General features: G+C 36.3%; 1 protein-coding gene across 1 annotated transcript; it reads left to right on the top strand.

Moving 5' to 3' along the window:
* The first annotated feature begins 868 nt into the window (after positions 1 to 868).
* Positions 869 to 15,070, top strand: LOC120778154 (arylsulfatase B). The gene is made up of 7 exons (XM_040109879.1): positions 869 to 985; positions 8,757 to 9,106; positions 11,265 to 11,424; positions 11,742 to 11,968; positions 12,068 to 12,329; positions 13,860 to 14,017; positions 14,106 to 15,070. The coding sequence occupies exons 2-7, from the start codon at positions 8,822 to 8,824 to the stop codon at positions 14,937 to 14,939; spliced, it is 1,926 nt and encodes a 641-aa protein (XP_039965813.1). The 5' UTR covers positions 869 to 985; positions 8,757 to 8,821; the 3' UTR covers positions 14,940 to 15,070.
* Positions 15,071 to 16,685: the final 1,615 nt, after the last annotated feature.

Here is a 16,685-nt window from a genome sequence, read left to right as displayed (position 1 = left end):
GTCACGATGTCAAACTCGTGTGTGGCAACTTTAACACCAGGATGGGCAGAGAAGGTACCTTTGGCCCAACGATCGGTAAATTCAGTATAAAATCATCCCAAAGTGGGTTGAGGCTGATCGACTCCGCCGGATCCCTAAACATTGTTATCTGTAGTACTGGAATGCCAGCATAGGAAAATTCACCAAGATACCTGGCTTATCGATAGTGTTTTAGACGTACGAACGCTCCAAATATGCGGAATATGCTTTTGTAGAACCCCTAGAGGTTATCTACTGACTAATACCTAGAGTCTACTGAAATTCATCTGCTGAATGGCAGTGAAATCATAACAACAGAACTCAATTCCCCAATCGATGGCGATGGAGCAGACGTTCCATTGCCCGACCATGAAGAACTTCGAAAAACAACAAAAGGGGGGAGGGGGGGCCGAAACGGTGTCTACACTAATAAAGAAGCGGAAGATGTCAAGTTAGAAATGGGCTATTCATGCCTTCTCTAGTACTGTTAAAAGAATGATTAAAGCAATAGAAATATCAAATCATATCAGAAATTCTGTCAAAACTTAGCAACTAGTACAATTTCAACTACTTTTGTGCTAGCTCAAAGCTAGATATTATTAATACCAGTTCAGTGCCTTCTACATTTCTTCAGCCAACGACTGCGGCGTATATGACAAACAGAATGGCAATAAACACAATAACGAAGCAATTTAGTGGTATTAGCCGAAGCGTCAAAGTGATCGTTGGCTTTTATATTGTTTGTTGACGGTGCGCAGCGGCTGTCAGCGCTGCGAGTGGATGCTACTGAGCTGGTTGACTGGTTATTGGCTGGCGCTACGGCTAAAACAGTTAAAGCATCGGCGTGTAATTCAGTCGTCGCGAGGAGTTGAAGTAGTAAGGATCAGTGATCGACAGTGGTGCAGTGGAAATGAAATTGAAACTAATGCAAATTAAGTTTATAGTGTGAATTAAGAATTTTGAAAAGGTGAAAAGAAAAAATAAACAAATTAAATTTTTTGCTGATTATTTAAAATTATGTACAGTGTCAAATAAATTAAAAAAAACTTTAAATTTTATTTTTAGAAATCTTTTATTTATCTGGTGCAGTGTTAACTAAGCAAACGAGGCTGCATACGTTTATATTAATAATATTTTTTTAATTTATTCAAACAACCGACTCATGCAAATTCAAACGTGTTAATCTAATGCGCATATTCGGAAATGCAAATACAAAAAGTACTCCCTACAAGCACTTAATTTCGGCCGTTCGGTTTATAAGCTAGCTTTGTGATATAGTGGTCCGATATCGGCAGTTCCAACAAATGAGTAGCAGAAGAAAAGAATGTGTGCAAAATCTTATCTCAAAAGCTAAAGGACTAGTTTGCGTATATACAGATAGACGGACGGACAAACAGATGGACATGGCTAAATCGGCTCAGCTAGTCTTACTGATCACTTACGTATACATTTTAGGCTCTCCAACGTTTCCTTTTGCGTGTTACAAACATCGTGTCAAAGTTGTTCAGGGTATACAAATAATATATATGTATGTACTAATAGAATTTTATATATTCTAATAACACTACTCAACAAATCTGAAGTAAATATTTGTGACTGATGTGCTAAACGGTCTGTGGAGAATTTGAGGTGTCCTGAATAAGAATTTTAGTCAAAAAATACAGCTACTTTTGTCATTAAAGTGAATTTTGGTGGTTTGACGCCTACCCGACTTGACTACAACATAAAAAATTCTACGTATTAGGAAACCTTCACTAGCATTTTCGGTTCTAGCAACCCATAATTAGCAAGAAATAGCCTCTAACATCAAAGTGGCACAATGACTATAAACTAGTGTTATAGGTAATTTTACTTTGAAACATTTTTTGATTTCCTTGAACTCGCCGCAGATCACCAGGAAGCTCTCAAAAAGCGGTATCTGGCGGTGAGGAAGATTTTTTAGCTTATAAATATATACATATGTACTAGATACAAAACTAAAAAGAAATTATTATCGATGCAAACAGGTAAAGATCGAAGGACTAGTCAAAATTGAGATGGCAAAAAGACGGCAACTCAGAAAAAGTATTTTTTATATGAAAAAATTCACTACAGAGTAAGAAGTGACATGAAGATAATCTGAAAACAGCGTTTAGAGGAAAATTCCTTTTGGGAGCCGATTACACTAAATTGAAAAATCTTACAAATGCGCTCATAACATATCTACAGAACTATTTGCCTAAGCAATTACAAATCTTCAGAGTGTTTTTTTGTTCCTACGAGGATGAAGCATCGAAAGTCTGAACCCCATGTCAGTGTGGAACTTTAATCCGAACTAAACATTCTACTGTTTTGTACCGATCCTCCCGGTACCACCGTCAAGTACTGCGTCGAGAGAATGATTGACTATTACTAATGAGTATGTGATGATCCTAATGCATTCAGGCATTCAGCATTTACTTGACCCTACCTCGTTTTGACTCATAACCCCCCTTGTATAGTTTTTGTCCCCTAACTCTTTTTGTCTGCCACAGAGATAGTTTGTGTTTCGCGTCTTAGTTGTCTATTGCATTTGGTAGTTCTCTTCTACAGCTGCTCTCCAGGTATTTGGTGCTTCAACATTTTGGCGGCTACTTCGCACATGGCTTTCCACTTATCTGGTGATTCCACCATTTGATACACTAGGTTTTCTAGGGGTTGGGTCCATCCTGAATGCATTTTTTGTGCCTTTCTTGGTCATATTTCGCTCAATATAACAAAGTATGCTCTAAAGTTCTCGATGGTTTCACCTCTGGAATAATCGTATATGTCGTTGTCTTCGTGTTTGAATCGCTTCAAATGTGATTTAAAATAGCCGTGTTCTGTGAAAATTTGGTTTAAGTGAAACCGTGCGGTCTATTTAATCATGGCTCAAGGTTGGGGATTAGGATAACGCAGAGCATACTCTTAATGCGCAAATGGTGTATGTGGAAAATAGGCAGAAACGATTTAATTTTGATGGCTTTGTCCCATATTTGGGCGCCGAACAGAGCAACTGACTTTAATACTGCGGCTAGTAGCTGACTCCTATTTTTACCCTTTCATCTTTTCCTACTAATGGCCTTTTCCGCCAGTATCTTCACTAGAGTCGACGCTACGATTGTAGATCTTGCCTTCCTGAAACCAAATTTATTTGGGGAAATGTCGCCAGCGTCGTCAATCGCTTTACTTAGACGTTTGTTCATGATCCGCTCCAGAATTTTTCCCGCAGAGTCTACTAACTTGCAGAGTGGAGTGGTATTCTCAAATATATGTACATACGTTGGATATATCTATGCAAAAAATTCGATTTTTTTTTTAATTTACAAGTAGGAATAATCCCTTGCAGTATAACAAGACTACTTCTTAGACTTAGAAGATGACACTTTATACTAAACCTTGTCTTTGTCTTTCGTTAAGCAATTTATGAGCTACGGAAAATCTTACATTATACAATTACAATTTTTATGTATATCCAGAGCAAAAAGGGCGCAGAAAAATAAGTACTAAAAATTCTTTGAAGAGCTGTTACTTTTATAACAAACCTTCTGGTGTAACCTCGCATTAAACCCCCTTTGTACTTCGCTTGACCAATTAACCAATAAAAAAATGCAAATAGATTTTGCACAACCTTAAGGTACTGCCACGGAAACTTTTTATATATCAAGCGCACTAGAAGATACCTACATAAACTGGCAGCAAGTGACAGCTGTCAAAAATCCTTAACTCATAACAATAGCTTATGTAGATCACACATAATTTTTTGATGTAAGGCTCAACAAATATTATTAATAAATTCAAAACACCCCACCAAAATAGCGTTTAATATTATAAAATTTAATGCCAAATAAATAATAGTACCACAACTGTATCACCAATGCATTGGAAAGATACTGTATAAACACGATGCTAATTTAAATTGCAAATTCTCACAAATAATACAAAATTAATGCATCCCAAACAACATACAGGCTGCATACTCAATCAATTAAACACTAAACAGCGCACGACAGATACCGAATAGCACAACAATAACAATAAATTAATAGTAACCGTTAAGAAAAAAGAAAACAAAAGTAAATTGGGTAATTCTTGAATGGCACGGAAGTTTAGCTTTACCCTTTTTATGGTATTTTTTTATAGAACGCCGCGATGACTCAACACACTTTCACTTCATTGCCGCTTCGTTAGCATCAACTGGACTCTGCCACTAGCCGCAGTCTGCGACGTAAGCGCGGCTTTATGCTCTTCAGCCATAATTAAGCTTAACCTTGAACTGCTAACTGTATTGTGTGCTGGCTCAACTAGCCGCACTAGACCAGTCCCTACCAGTCTTCTTATGACTTGGTAATTTTCCAAGGAATTGTACAAGAATTTTTACATCTCTGTTTTGTTTGGCTTTCGTAACTTTATCAGGCTTGTGAGCAATGTAAATTCTTTACCGATTTTGTAAGTCTAAAAAACTGTAATGAGTTGCCTAGTCATGCCTTGTGCCATTTACTCGTTAAAAGCATATTGAGCTATAAATAGTCGTAGGTATAAGTTACAGCTTTAAGTCATTCGTGTGCCTATCGATCATGCAATCAGTTTAGACATACTTACATATATCCGTTCACCTGCCACCCACAACTGGGTTACTTGCACAAGGCACACAGCTGTTACAGATTCAAGGTCAATAATACAACAATGGGTGTATTACTGTAATGGGTCCACACTTGTCTAAATACTCGTCACATTTATCGTGATTGACTGCGTCACGAATTTGTTGTTTTTAAATTTCTCATGCCTTGTGTTTAGTATATTTAATTTGTAGCGTTTTGCATTCTACTCGTTCAATTGATATTACAAAGATAATAAAACAATAAGTATTCAATGTTAAACGCCTTATTTACTTAAGTGCCCGAGCCTTAAGTACGCGTAGTTGTTGTGCACAAAAGCAATGTATTTAGCAAGAATTCTAGACAAATCGGTTTTATCACGATTTTAGAATTATATGCCTGCATTGCAATACAATAAACTGCATTTTTTTTTAACACGAAGGATTTTGAGGGTTTCAAGGTTTCCTACTTTTTTAAAGAAATAACACAAAAACTTCAAATTTAATGGTGTATGTTAATTATCATTCGATAGAAAATTCTTTACATATGTACATATTTTGAAGATTATTTCTTTCAAATGCTGGCTGCGGCTACGTCTCAGATGGTCCATACGTTGGCTCCACATTCCGATGACTCGTTCAAGCATTTCCACAGGTAACTGACGAATGACCACCGTAATGTCTTACTCCAAGACCTGAATCGAGGCGGGATTGTCCGCATAGACTTTAGACTTTACGTAACCACACAGAAAAAAGTCTAACGTTGTGATATCACACAATCTTGGTGGGCAATCGACCGACACAAAACGTAAAATTATCTGTTAAGCGAAGTGTTCTCTCAATAAATCCATTGATTGATGCGATGTGTGGAAAGTGGCGCCGTTTTATTGAAACCAAATGTTGCCGAGATCAATTTCAGGCATCAAATAGTCGGTTTTTCTGGCGCGATAACGTTGTTGTTGTTGTAGAGACATAATTCTACCGAATTAGCAGTCCTTGGCCGGCTAAAAAGTCCGGGTCCGTTCCGGTTACGTAGACTCGACTGTCGTGTGAACGGTTGCCATTGATGGTGACGTTCTCACCGGCATCATTTTTGAAGAAATATGGGCCGATGATTCCACCGGCCCACAAACCACACCAAATCATTGTTTTTTCTGTACAAAATGGCAACTCTTGAATGTCTTCAGGTTACCCTTCGTCCCAACTGGAACAATTTTGCTTGTTTACATAATTATTGAGCCATAAATGGGTCTCATCGCTGAACAAAATCAGAATCGACAACCTCGGATCCACTTGAAACTTTTCAAGAGCCCATAGAACGAAACTAGGTCGCTTGGTAAGGTCGAGCGGCTTCAATTCTTGCACAAGTTATATTTTGTACGCTTTCAACTTAAGATCTCTACGTTATATGCGCCAAGTAGTTCCATACGTTGATTCTGTCAATAAAAGTTTATTGAACAAACTACACTACTTGGATCAGCCGTTAGATGGCTATCGCCGAAACTAGGCGAGGGCACAATAGACCCTAGGTCGCGGTGCATTACCTCATAACATTTATCTATCTATCTAGGCTATTTTACATAACTTGAAAATTAAATTATTCAATGCTTTGAAACATTAAAACACATATTTTCATTACTATTTGAGATCACTTTTTATGAAAAAAATACTGGTTTGAAATCCAATTAGAAAGAAAGATTGAAATATTTCGTAAAAATTGTCCCAGATTATTACGTAAGCTCATGTAATACAAAGGCCACACAAAGGTGTTGCTATTGGGGTGAGGCGAATCCTCGTATGATTTAGGAATAGCATCCTCAAATAGTAACCGTTTAGTGATAACAGAAAAACAGAAGCCATTTTTACCAAAACTGAGTATCTTATTTCATTTCACATCAAGTCGTTCCTGTTGGCAAACCCTATACTTTATCAAACCGTGTTTGATTGTGAAAAATATTAGATTTCCTTGATCCTGTAGTCAATATCCAGGAGGTCCTACGAAAAAAGTTGTCTGAAGATGACAGATATTTTTCCGCTTAGAATGAGCTCAAATCCAAAAACCAACAATGAATTTGGAACGATAGATGAATACAAGTAGTGATTGAAGGACTTGTCGACATTTTTTTTTTGTTTTTCTTACCAAAAGACGAAATATACTCTCCACAGTAGATTAAAAAAATAAATATCGTATTTCTAGTGAAACGTCAACTTATTTTTTTATATTTATAATGAACTTTAATGAACCAAATATGTAACATCTTGGTTGACCACTTTTTGCTATTTTTCTGCTAGAGGCATTATTCCATCAGTGTAAAATCTTTCTGGTTTCTCGGCGAAAAACTGCGAGAAGTAATTTTCACAGGATCTCTTGAAGCCTTCTTTACTCCATTAAGAGAGTTCTGCATCGACCGAAATAAATCGTAGTCCGATGGTGCAAGGTCAGGGTTATATGGTGGATGCATCAAAACTTCCCAGCCAAGCTCTCCCAGTTTTTGCCGAGTCAAAAAAGATGTGTGTGGTCTAGCGTTGTCCTGATGGAAGACGAAGTCTTTTCTGTTGATCAGTGATGGGCGTTTTTTTCGATTGCTTGCATCAGTTATTGGCAGTTAAATGTAGAGTCAATCGTTCGACCAGGCTGGAGCAGCTCAAAGCGGATGATTTCTTTCCAATGCCATTAAACACTCAGCATAACCTTTCGAGGCGTCAATCCTGGCCTTGCGACCATTTGTTGAGCTTCACTACGCTTAGACCATGCTCATGATTTTTGGTTAAATAAAGCTTACAATCTCAACTTTCGTCTGCCCAATATACATATGTATGTATGTGCAATACCTACTCAAATAACTGTAATTTAACAACTACCGCTTTAATCAAATAAAAAATTACGAAATTGTCTTAACTGAAATTAAGGCAATTAAAAAGTGACAAAATTTCACATAATGAGCCCACGACATTTAATTGTTTTAATAATAATGTTTACCGTTAAATGTACGTAGTAGCCCGCTAGCTCGGCGTGCACTTTCAACGAGAAAGGAGTGCACACTTTCAAATACGAGTACACAAAGTATGTTGAAATGTTTGAATGTGAGTTTTTATAGCGTTTCATAAACGCTATGTTGCGTTATCAGCAAGTTTATAGTTTCATGCGTAATTTCATAAACCCAAATTCAAGATTTATTAAACCCAAAACCCAAAAAAGCGTACAAATAAACTAAATAAAAATATTTTTAATTCAACAAAGGAAATTATTTTTGGTATACTAGTACGTCTTAAAATCGGATTTTAAGTGCACATGCCAATTAGCAAAAGTATAGCAGCTGATAAGGAATTTACGCCTCCGTATATAGTAAAATTTAAGATAAAAGAAACATACGTGAAATAAAAAGTAAACAAATTAAAAAACTTTAGATATGATATGGATATACTTCAATATAGATTATCGGCACTAGGGTAGACACTATAAATATATAGCAACATTGTGACGTTACAATCCATTTTCTGGCCCCAACAACAATTTTCGGATATAAATAAACATCGAACTGAATACCCGATTATCGATAATTATCACGCCTAACTAACGAATTAGCCGATTTACACTTTATTTGCTAGCTACTTTTTATTTTTATGTGTTAAGAATTGTTTTCATCCAGGCGGCAACTCTTGGAAAAAATCTGTCATTTAAAAAACACTCCTCTGTTCCTTATTAAGGGCTACACCTAATTTAGAAAATGGATTTTGATAATAAAAACCAACATTCTAAAATCTTAAAACAATATCTCAAATATTTGTTGAGTTACAGCCCTCTAAAGAACAGCCGCTCCTGGCAAGCAGCTCCTACAGTTTATTTTAGTATAAGTGCTTCTCAAAACTACATTTTTCAAATGTGCTTGGGTAATTACTCGGATATAAATGATCCGTTCATTTTTTTATCAATTTTTTTTGCTTCTTTTTTAATTCCAAAAACACCTTTTTTGAACAACACACTAGATAAATGAATTTATTTTATATACACAAAAGTTTTTAGTTATGAAAATTTACTTATTTTTTTTTAGTATAAAAAAATTAATATAAAAAAACAATATTCCATTTTTTTTCTGGAAATGTCAAAATACTAACATTCCAGTAGCTATTTTCTGCCTTCCAGCAAAAAACACACAGTGAAGCACAGCTGTAAGCCAAGAAAAGCAAACCAAAACGCAAAAATACAAAATGCAAAGTCACCCAGTTGACCGCCAATTCAGCTGCATTGGCCTTTATTTTTTGTTGTTACTCATTTTGTTGCCGGCATCGCTCAACCGTCAACATCACGTGGCCGCAGTGACAGCAATTAACACGGAAACAGCTGGTGTACTACAACAACAGCAACAGGCAACACAACCAACGCCACAAGAACAAGAAGAGCAGCAGCAACATGAACAACAACGACAACAGCAGCAAAGTCAACCACAAAACAACTCAAAGCCAAACATAATAATCATTTTAATTGATGATATGGTGAGTTTAACGCACAAATTTATTACTTCACCACGTCAGTGAGCAAATAAGCTTACATCTCATGTAGAGCACTAATTATTAGATATGAAGGTGTAAATACATTGATTTTTTATTTTTTTTTTAATTAATAGTTGGTTTTCTGTTTCATAATTTTAAATAAAAATATTTATTTATATAATAATTTGATAAGATTGTCGAAAGCTTAATACAAAAAATGTATTGAAAAATATTTTAAAAACAAACGAATATGTTCGATGATAAATTACTAATTAATAAATTGAGTTAAAACAGCTATTCAAATGTATTAAATATTTTTGAGATTTCTCATGAAAACGAAATTTTCAGATTTTTATTTTTACAAAAAAAAAATTATAATTTTTACAAAACAACTTTTTCTATTTTTTCTTGGTTTAATATTTTTTGTACTGCTTTTTAGCAAAAACGAAATTGCCTTGGGATTTTTATTAGCACAAAAAACATTTCCTTTAATTCTTAACGAGAAAAAAAATTTATTTTTTATATATTTTATTTCTGATATAATTTTCTTTATTTTCCATATATTTTCTTTTTGATATATATTCTTTTTGATATATATTTTTTAATTTTTATACATATGTATATATGATTGTAGCGAAAACGAAGTTTCTTTGGTATTTTTATTAAAACAAGAATTTTTTTTTGATTTTTGACAAAAAAAAAGTTTTTTTATTTATTTCTTAAAATTTTTTAAACTTTTTTTTAGAATTTTCAAAAAACTATTTTTGTTTTACTCATTTTTTTGTATTTTTTCTGTGATATAAGATTTTTAAGATTTTTAGTATTGATTTTTAGCGAAAACGAAACTTCTGTGGTATTTTTAGTAGCAAACAATTTTTTATAGTTTTTATAGTTTCTAGTTTTTATAAGCAAAAAAAGTATTTATTTTTGCAATACAAATATATTTAAAAAATGTAATTTGCGCGATAGTAAATTAATAAACTATTAATAATTTTTTAAATTTTTTATGAAAACAAATTTCTTTGAGGTTTTTATTAACAAAAAAGTGTTTACTTTTTAATTTCAAACAAAAATTTCAAAATTTTTATTTTGTTAACAGTTTTTGTTTTCAATTCAATTTTTAAAAAGTTTTTTTTTTTTTTAATTTTTGCAGTTTTTTAGCACTTAAAAAAAGTTACCAAACCAAATTTCAAAAGTTTTTTTGTTTTTAATTCAATTTTTAAATTTTTTTTCAAAGCTTTAAAGCTTTTTTTACAATTAAAAAAAATACAAGTTTCCGAACCAAAATTTCAAATTTTCAAAAAAATTTAATCGTTTTGAATTTTTATAGTTTTTTTTCAATTCAACTTTTAGAAAGTTTTTTCTAATTTTTTAAAGACTTTTTACAATTATAGAAAAGTTTTGAATTTTTATAGTTTTTGTTTTCAATTCAATTTTTAAAAGGTTTTTTTATAAATTTATAGCTTTTATTTACAATTAAAAAAAATATATGCATACCAACAAAAATTTTAAATTTTCATTTTCAAAATTTTAATCGTTTTGAATTTTTATAGTTTTTGTTTTCAATTCAAGTTTTAAATGGTTTTTTTTTAATTTTTATAGCTTTTATTTACAATTAAAAAAAGCATATACCGACAAAAATTTCAAATTTTCATTTTCAAAAAATTTTAATCGGTTTGAATTTTTTTAGTAATTCAAGATTTGAAAAGTTCTTTTTTCCCCAGTATTTATAGCTTTTTTTCAATCAAAAAAATAATTTTCTAACAAAAATTTTAAAATTTAAATATTTTCCGTTTTTAATAGTTTTTGTTTTAAATTTTTAAAAAGTTTTTTTCCAGTTTTTATGCTTTCTAGGATTAATATAATATAACTTTTTCAATAGAAAATACATCTTAAGTAGTAAAGATGATCAATTATACTAAATTTAAAATTTCTATTAAATCCATTAATTAATAGGGATTACAACACATAGATCAACTTACACGCCATACAAAGCATCTTGCAAGCATATCCATATCCCACTCATCACAGCTTTAAACCAAGAAAACAAGTAAAAGCGCATTAATTCCGCCATTCACACAGTTTTCCTACAAACGTATCACTCATACGCCATGCACACCCACTCAGCCGCACACTCACAAATTTTCCTTACACTTTGCAGGGCTTTAACGATGTCAGCTTTCACGGCTCGAATCAGATATTAACACCGAATATTGATGCACTCGCCTACAACGGCATCATACTGAACCGACACTATGTGCCAAATCTCTGTACACCCTCGCGCGCGACGCTGCTTACCGGCAAATATCCAATACACACAGGTAACACAATACAGTATGAGTGCATGTATGGGCATGAGTGCACATGAATATGTATTATATGTGCCGTAGAATGAGGTTGTTAGTGGCGAACGGATTAATTGTAGAGGCTTAACTAAAGCGCCTACAAAATATGCTTAATTAAGCGCATATTAAGTGAAGAGACTTTTTGTGGCACAAATACATTAACAACTTCGCTGTGTATGGCACACATATGACTATACTATATATATGTATGTATATATATTTGTACCAATTTTCTATGCTTTTCATTACACCTCTTTTCTTCGAAAACCTACAAACAATATGGGCGCCTTTAGGTATGCAACAATCTGTCATCATTAACGATCAGCCCTGGGGACTGCCACTGCAAGAGCACCTGCTGCCCGAGATACTGCGTGATAACGGTTATGCAACGAATTTAATTGGTAAATGGCATTTAGGTTTCTGGCGCAAAGAATTAACGCCCACAATGCGCGGCTTCGATCATCATTTCGGCTATTATTCGGGCTACATTGACTACTACAATCACACGTTGCATATGCTGGTGTGTGTAAAAAAAAATCTTCTTTTTTTAATTCAATATTTAATTGTTTTGTTTACAATGATTTTGCGTTTTAATTTAATTTCATTCATTGCCTTTTAGGATCGCAATTATTCGGCAGGTTTGGATTTTCGTCGCGACTTGTCGCCATGGCCGGAGGCGGATGGGCTTTATGCCACCGATGTTTTCACTCAGGAAGCGGAACGTGTTATCTACCAACATGATGCGGCGGCCAAGCCTTTGTTCTTGCTAATGAGCCACTTGGCCGTACACACCGGTAATGAGAATAATCCGATGCAGGCGCCGGACGAGGAGGTGGAGAAATTCGCGCACATCAGTGACAAGAAGAGGCGCACATATGCAGGTGAGTGGCGCGGTGCATGTAAGCAATTAAATATATAGTAAATGCTTTTTAAACGGTAATGCAGTAAAAATTAACTAGGCTTCAAGAAATTTAAGTTGTTGTATTGATAGCGACTGGGTGAAATCGTGTGATTGGTGGGACTAGGTGATTCACACATACATATAATTTCAGAAATATATAAACAGTTTTCTAGACCTTTTATACAAGTTCAACAGCGACTTAACATCTAACTTTGAAACTCCATCTAGTCTCTTGAACTGTGAAGCTGCTAGATACCTAAGCCAAGTGCTAGATAAGATTGGACAGATGCGTCGACGGTGTTCCAGCGTCTCTCTCATGCCAACTTCCGTGTACTTTCTGCATGAATCGTTATTACTTATGCGCACCCGGCACGCATGCGATGTCAATAGATTGTGACCAGTCCTTAGGAGACCATATTAGTGAAAATCATTCGTTTTTTCCTTCGTGGCTCTTGCACTTGATCTTGGTGATTCTGCATGTCTTCAAGGCATTATATATCGCCATGATCCCTCGGTCAGCAACTTGCAAGAGCCCCGGAATCCTGTATATACATATATATGTACCCCCTGGCAGCCAGTACATCTACTACCTCCTAACATCTAAACACATTCTCTGACGTCATGCGATGTCAGATTATTGCCTTAAACGCTGTTTAGCTAACGACGTACATATTGATCTTCTTTATGTTGTTTCCTGCATTGTTAGCTACCTCAGCCGCTTTTCTGACCGCAAATACTTCCGCCTGAGAGATACCGCAGCTTTCCGATAGCTTAAAGGGTCGCCTGAGGTATAGTTCCGCCAAGAAGATCCCAGCTCCTAGTCCATCAATAATTTTTGATCCGTCTGTAAAGATGTTGTAAGTTCTGCTGGTGACTAGCAAGCTCCTGCGCCATGCACCCTCTCTTAAGGTAACTTGAAACCTTATCTCTCAAACAAGGCGTAAGAGTGGTGGTCTATTTTTTCCACCAATCCCCTACTTATGGAACTATGCACGAAGGTCCTTGTGGAGATGCGATGTGTGGGAAGCGGCGCCGTCTTGTTGAAACCGAGATGTCGCAGAGATCACGAGCATCAATTTCAGGCATTAAATAGTCGGTTATCATGGCGCGATAACGGTCGCCATTGACGGTTACGTTCTCACCGGAATTATTTTTGAAGTAATAGGGACCGATTGTTCCACCGGCCCACAAACCACAACAAAGCGTTGTTTTTTCTGGATGAAATCATTCGTCACAAATGAGGCAATTTTGCCTGTTTACATCCCTATTGAACCAGAACTGGACCTCATCACTGAACAAAATTGTCTCGAAAACGTCTGAACTTCGTGGTACTTTTTAAGAGCTCATAGAGCGAAGCAATATCACTTAGGTAGATCGAGTGGCTTCTATTTTTGTACAAAGTGTATTTTGTACTCCATCCAGTCTTTCCGTTACATCAACTTAACCGCTGAATATTGCACCCCTTTGAGTTGTTCGATTTTTATTAACATTTGGATAATATTTCCTACAGGTATGATCTCACGCCTGGACGACAGTGTTGGTCGCGTAGTGCGTGCGCTCTCGAACAAAGGTATGCTGAACAACTCAATAGTGCTGCTATACTCCGACAATGGTGCGCCAACTGTGGGCATACACTCGAATGCAGGCTCCAATTATCCCTTCCGTGGCGTAAGTACTACTTGTATATCAAATTGCGAAATATTATACTACACAATTAAAAGCAATTAACGCTCCTCGCACATTTTTGCACGCGCAGCAAAAGGAGTCACCATGGGAGGGCGGTTTGCGCTCGGCTGGACTCATCTGGAGTCCACTCTTACAACAGCAGCGTTACGTTTCCAATCAAGTCGTACATGCAATCGATTGGCTGCCCACATTAGCCAGCGCGGCCGGCATAACACTGCCATCCAAGCTGCAACTGGATGGTGTGAATTTATGGCGTGTGCTTAGCGAAAATGGCGCGCCACAACCGCGACGCCTCATACACGTGCTGGATGACAATGTTGGCTATAGTTCTTATACACGCGGCACGCTCAAATACGTGAATGGCAGCAGCTTTGGTGGTCAATACGATGGCTGGTTGGGTGATTTACCAGCCGTCGAACAAGATCCCACCGCGCCTTACTATGCGCAACAGGTGCTCTCCTCAGAGGTACAACACGTGCTCGGCAGTGAAGCGCTCAGCGTTGAGCAGGTGGAGAGCTTACGCGCTCAAGCCACACATCAATGCCCCAACAACAATGAGGATTATACACAAGAAGTCTATCGTTGTGAGCCGCTGCTGGAGCCATGCTTCTTTGATATCGAAAAGGATCCTTGTGAACGTTACAACCTAGCTAAGCTGTATCCACTGCAGGTACAGCTGCTGGCTCAGGAAGTGGAGCAATTTAGACAAGGCGCAGTGGAGAGTGCACAGAATACATTTAGTGATCCGCGCTGTGATCCAGCTTTGCATGGTGGTGTCTGGGAATGGTGGGCGGCGACATCGGCAGCGAACTCTCTCTGGGATTTTGGCATTAAAGGAGCTGAGTATGTGGCGGTGTTGAATGTGTTAGCGCTGGCTTGGCGTAGCATACTGACAGACCTTTGAAAGAACGCTCGAAAATTTTAAATGCATTTAATTAGCACTTACTTAGTTATAAAAGATAAGGAATTTTATGAAACCTTTTTTATATTTTTTAAGCTATTTAATACTTGCCATTTGTAATAAGTTTACAATTAAATCTAATTGAAAAAAAAAACTCACTAAATATATTTCTTATGTGGCTGTTTTTTTATGAAAATGTATAAAATGCCGATTCTCCATAACATTACGACAACTTGAAGAAGGAAACAACACAATTCAATACTAAGTAAAAGTAAAACTCAATGGGCTGCAAATATCCAAAGCGAATGGCAGTGAAGGAGGTGGAGTAGGGACCGCACCAATCCTTGTGAAACCCAATTTCCATTGGATCAAAGACGATGAACTTTACTAACCTGGTTATACTAACACTGTTATAAACAATAGACCATATAGCAAGGCACTTAAGCAATATATATGATGATTCAGAAGGTAATACCTCAGGGACATAAGAAATTCATTTTATTTCTACAAATGCTACCTAAAATAACACCTAACGCACAAAAAAATAACCATCTCTTCAGTTATCCTTAGACTCCACGTTAAAAACGCCCCCAATGAAGAATTACCCAAAGCTTCGGAAGAAAAGAAGAAGAAAGGCTTTGATCTTAACCGATGATAGTCCTCCGAATAGCCTCAAGCATCAAACTTTCTATCTCCGACCACCTAATTTATTTTTGAGCTAGAACTATTCTCGGCGGCAGCATTTTGAGGAATTCTGTTGCATTGACCATCTTTCAGCGGATAAAAATCTGGGTCTGCCCGGTTACAAAGACCCGACTATCGGCGAAACCAATCAAAACTATGGCATTGACCATTGAAGAGCTACCGCTTACAAAGCGGTTAAAAAAAGTTTTAATCTTGGTCAGAAATTGGAAACGAAGTAATTTTTTATACGCTTGGAAACACTATATCGCTGTCTTTAGGAATCAGTGGCGGTGGATTTAAGATGCTCCTAAATCTTGAGTCAATGGCCAAGCTCCGATTGATAGTTGACCCCTGAAAAAATTGTTCATAAAGTTCTTAGCTCTTCGAAGGTGCCTTAAAACCATTAAGAGCTTTATTCCATTCTTCAAAGATGGCCACAAGCTATTAAGACCTTTATTTTTCGGACAACAGCTAGACAATATTCTGAAGTAGGACTTAAATTTGGACAATACTATATTTAGCAAGTTTATAAATAATTCATCTATGTAAACTGACGTTGAGCAATACCAAAAGCACCGTCAGGATCAGGAAGCACCTCTCTGAGCCGTTCGATACCAAACGATGTTTCTGATAAGGTGACTCTCTTTCGTGCGACTTCTTCCATCTACTGCTGAATAAAAAAATTTGAGCTGCAGATCTGAATAGAGACGGTATAAACTTCTATAAGAGTGTACAGCTGTTGGCCTACGCCGATGATATTCATATCTTTGGCCTGAAAAACCGCGCAGTTAGTTCTACTTTCACAAGACTGGATAAGGAAGCGATAAGGAGCAAATGGGTCCGGTGGTGAACGAGGACAAGACGAAATATCTCCTGTGTTCAACCCAGCAGCCGTCGCACTAGCGACTGGACTCCCACGTCACTGTTGACAGTTATGACTTCGAAGTCGTAGATAATTTCGTCTATCTTGGAACCAGCATTAAAATCAACACCAACGTCGGTCTCGAAATCCAACGCAGAATAACTCTTATCAGCAGGTGCTACTTCAGATCGAGTAGGCAATTG

This window comes from Bactrocera tryoni, chromosome 5 (assembly GCF_016617805.1).
Source record: "Bactrocera tryoni isolate S06 chromosome 5, CSIRO_BtryS06_freeze2, whole genome shotgun sequence".
Classification (NCBI taxonomy): Eukaryota; Metazoa; Arthropoda; class Insecta; order Diptera; family Tephritidae; genus Bactrocera; species Bactrocera tryoni.
Note: the sequence above shows the minus strand (reverse complement) of the source record. Positions and strands in the feature narration are given on the sequence as shown.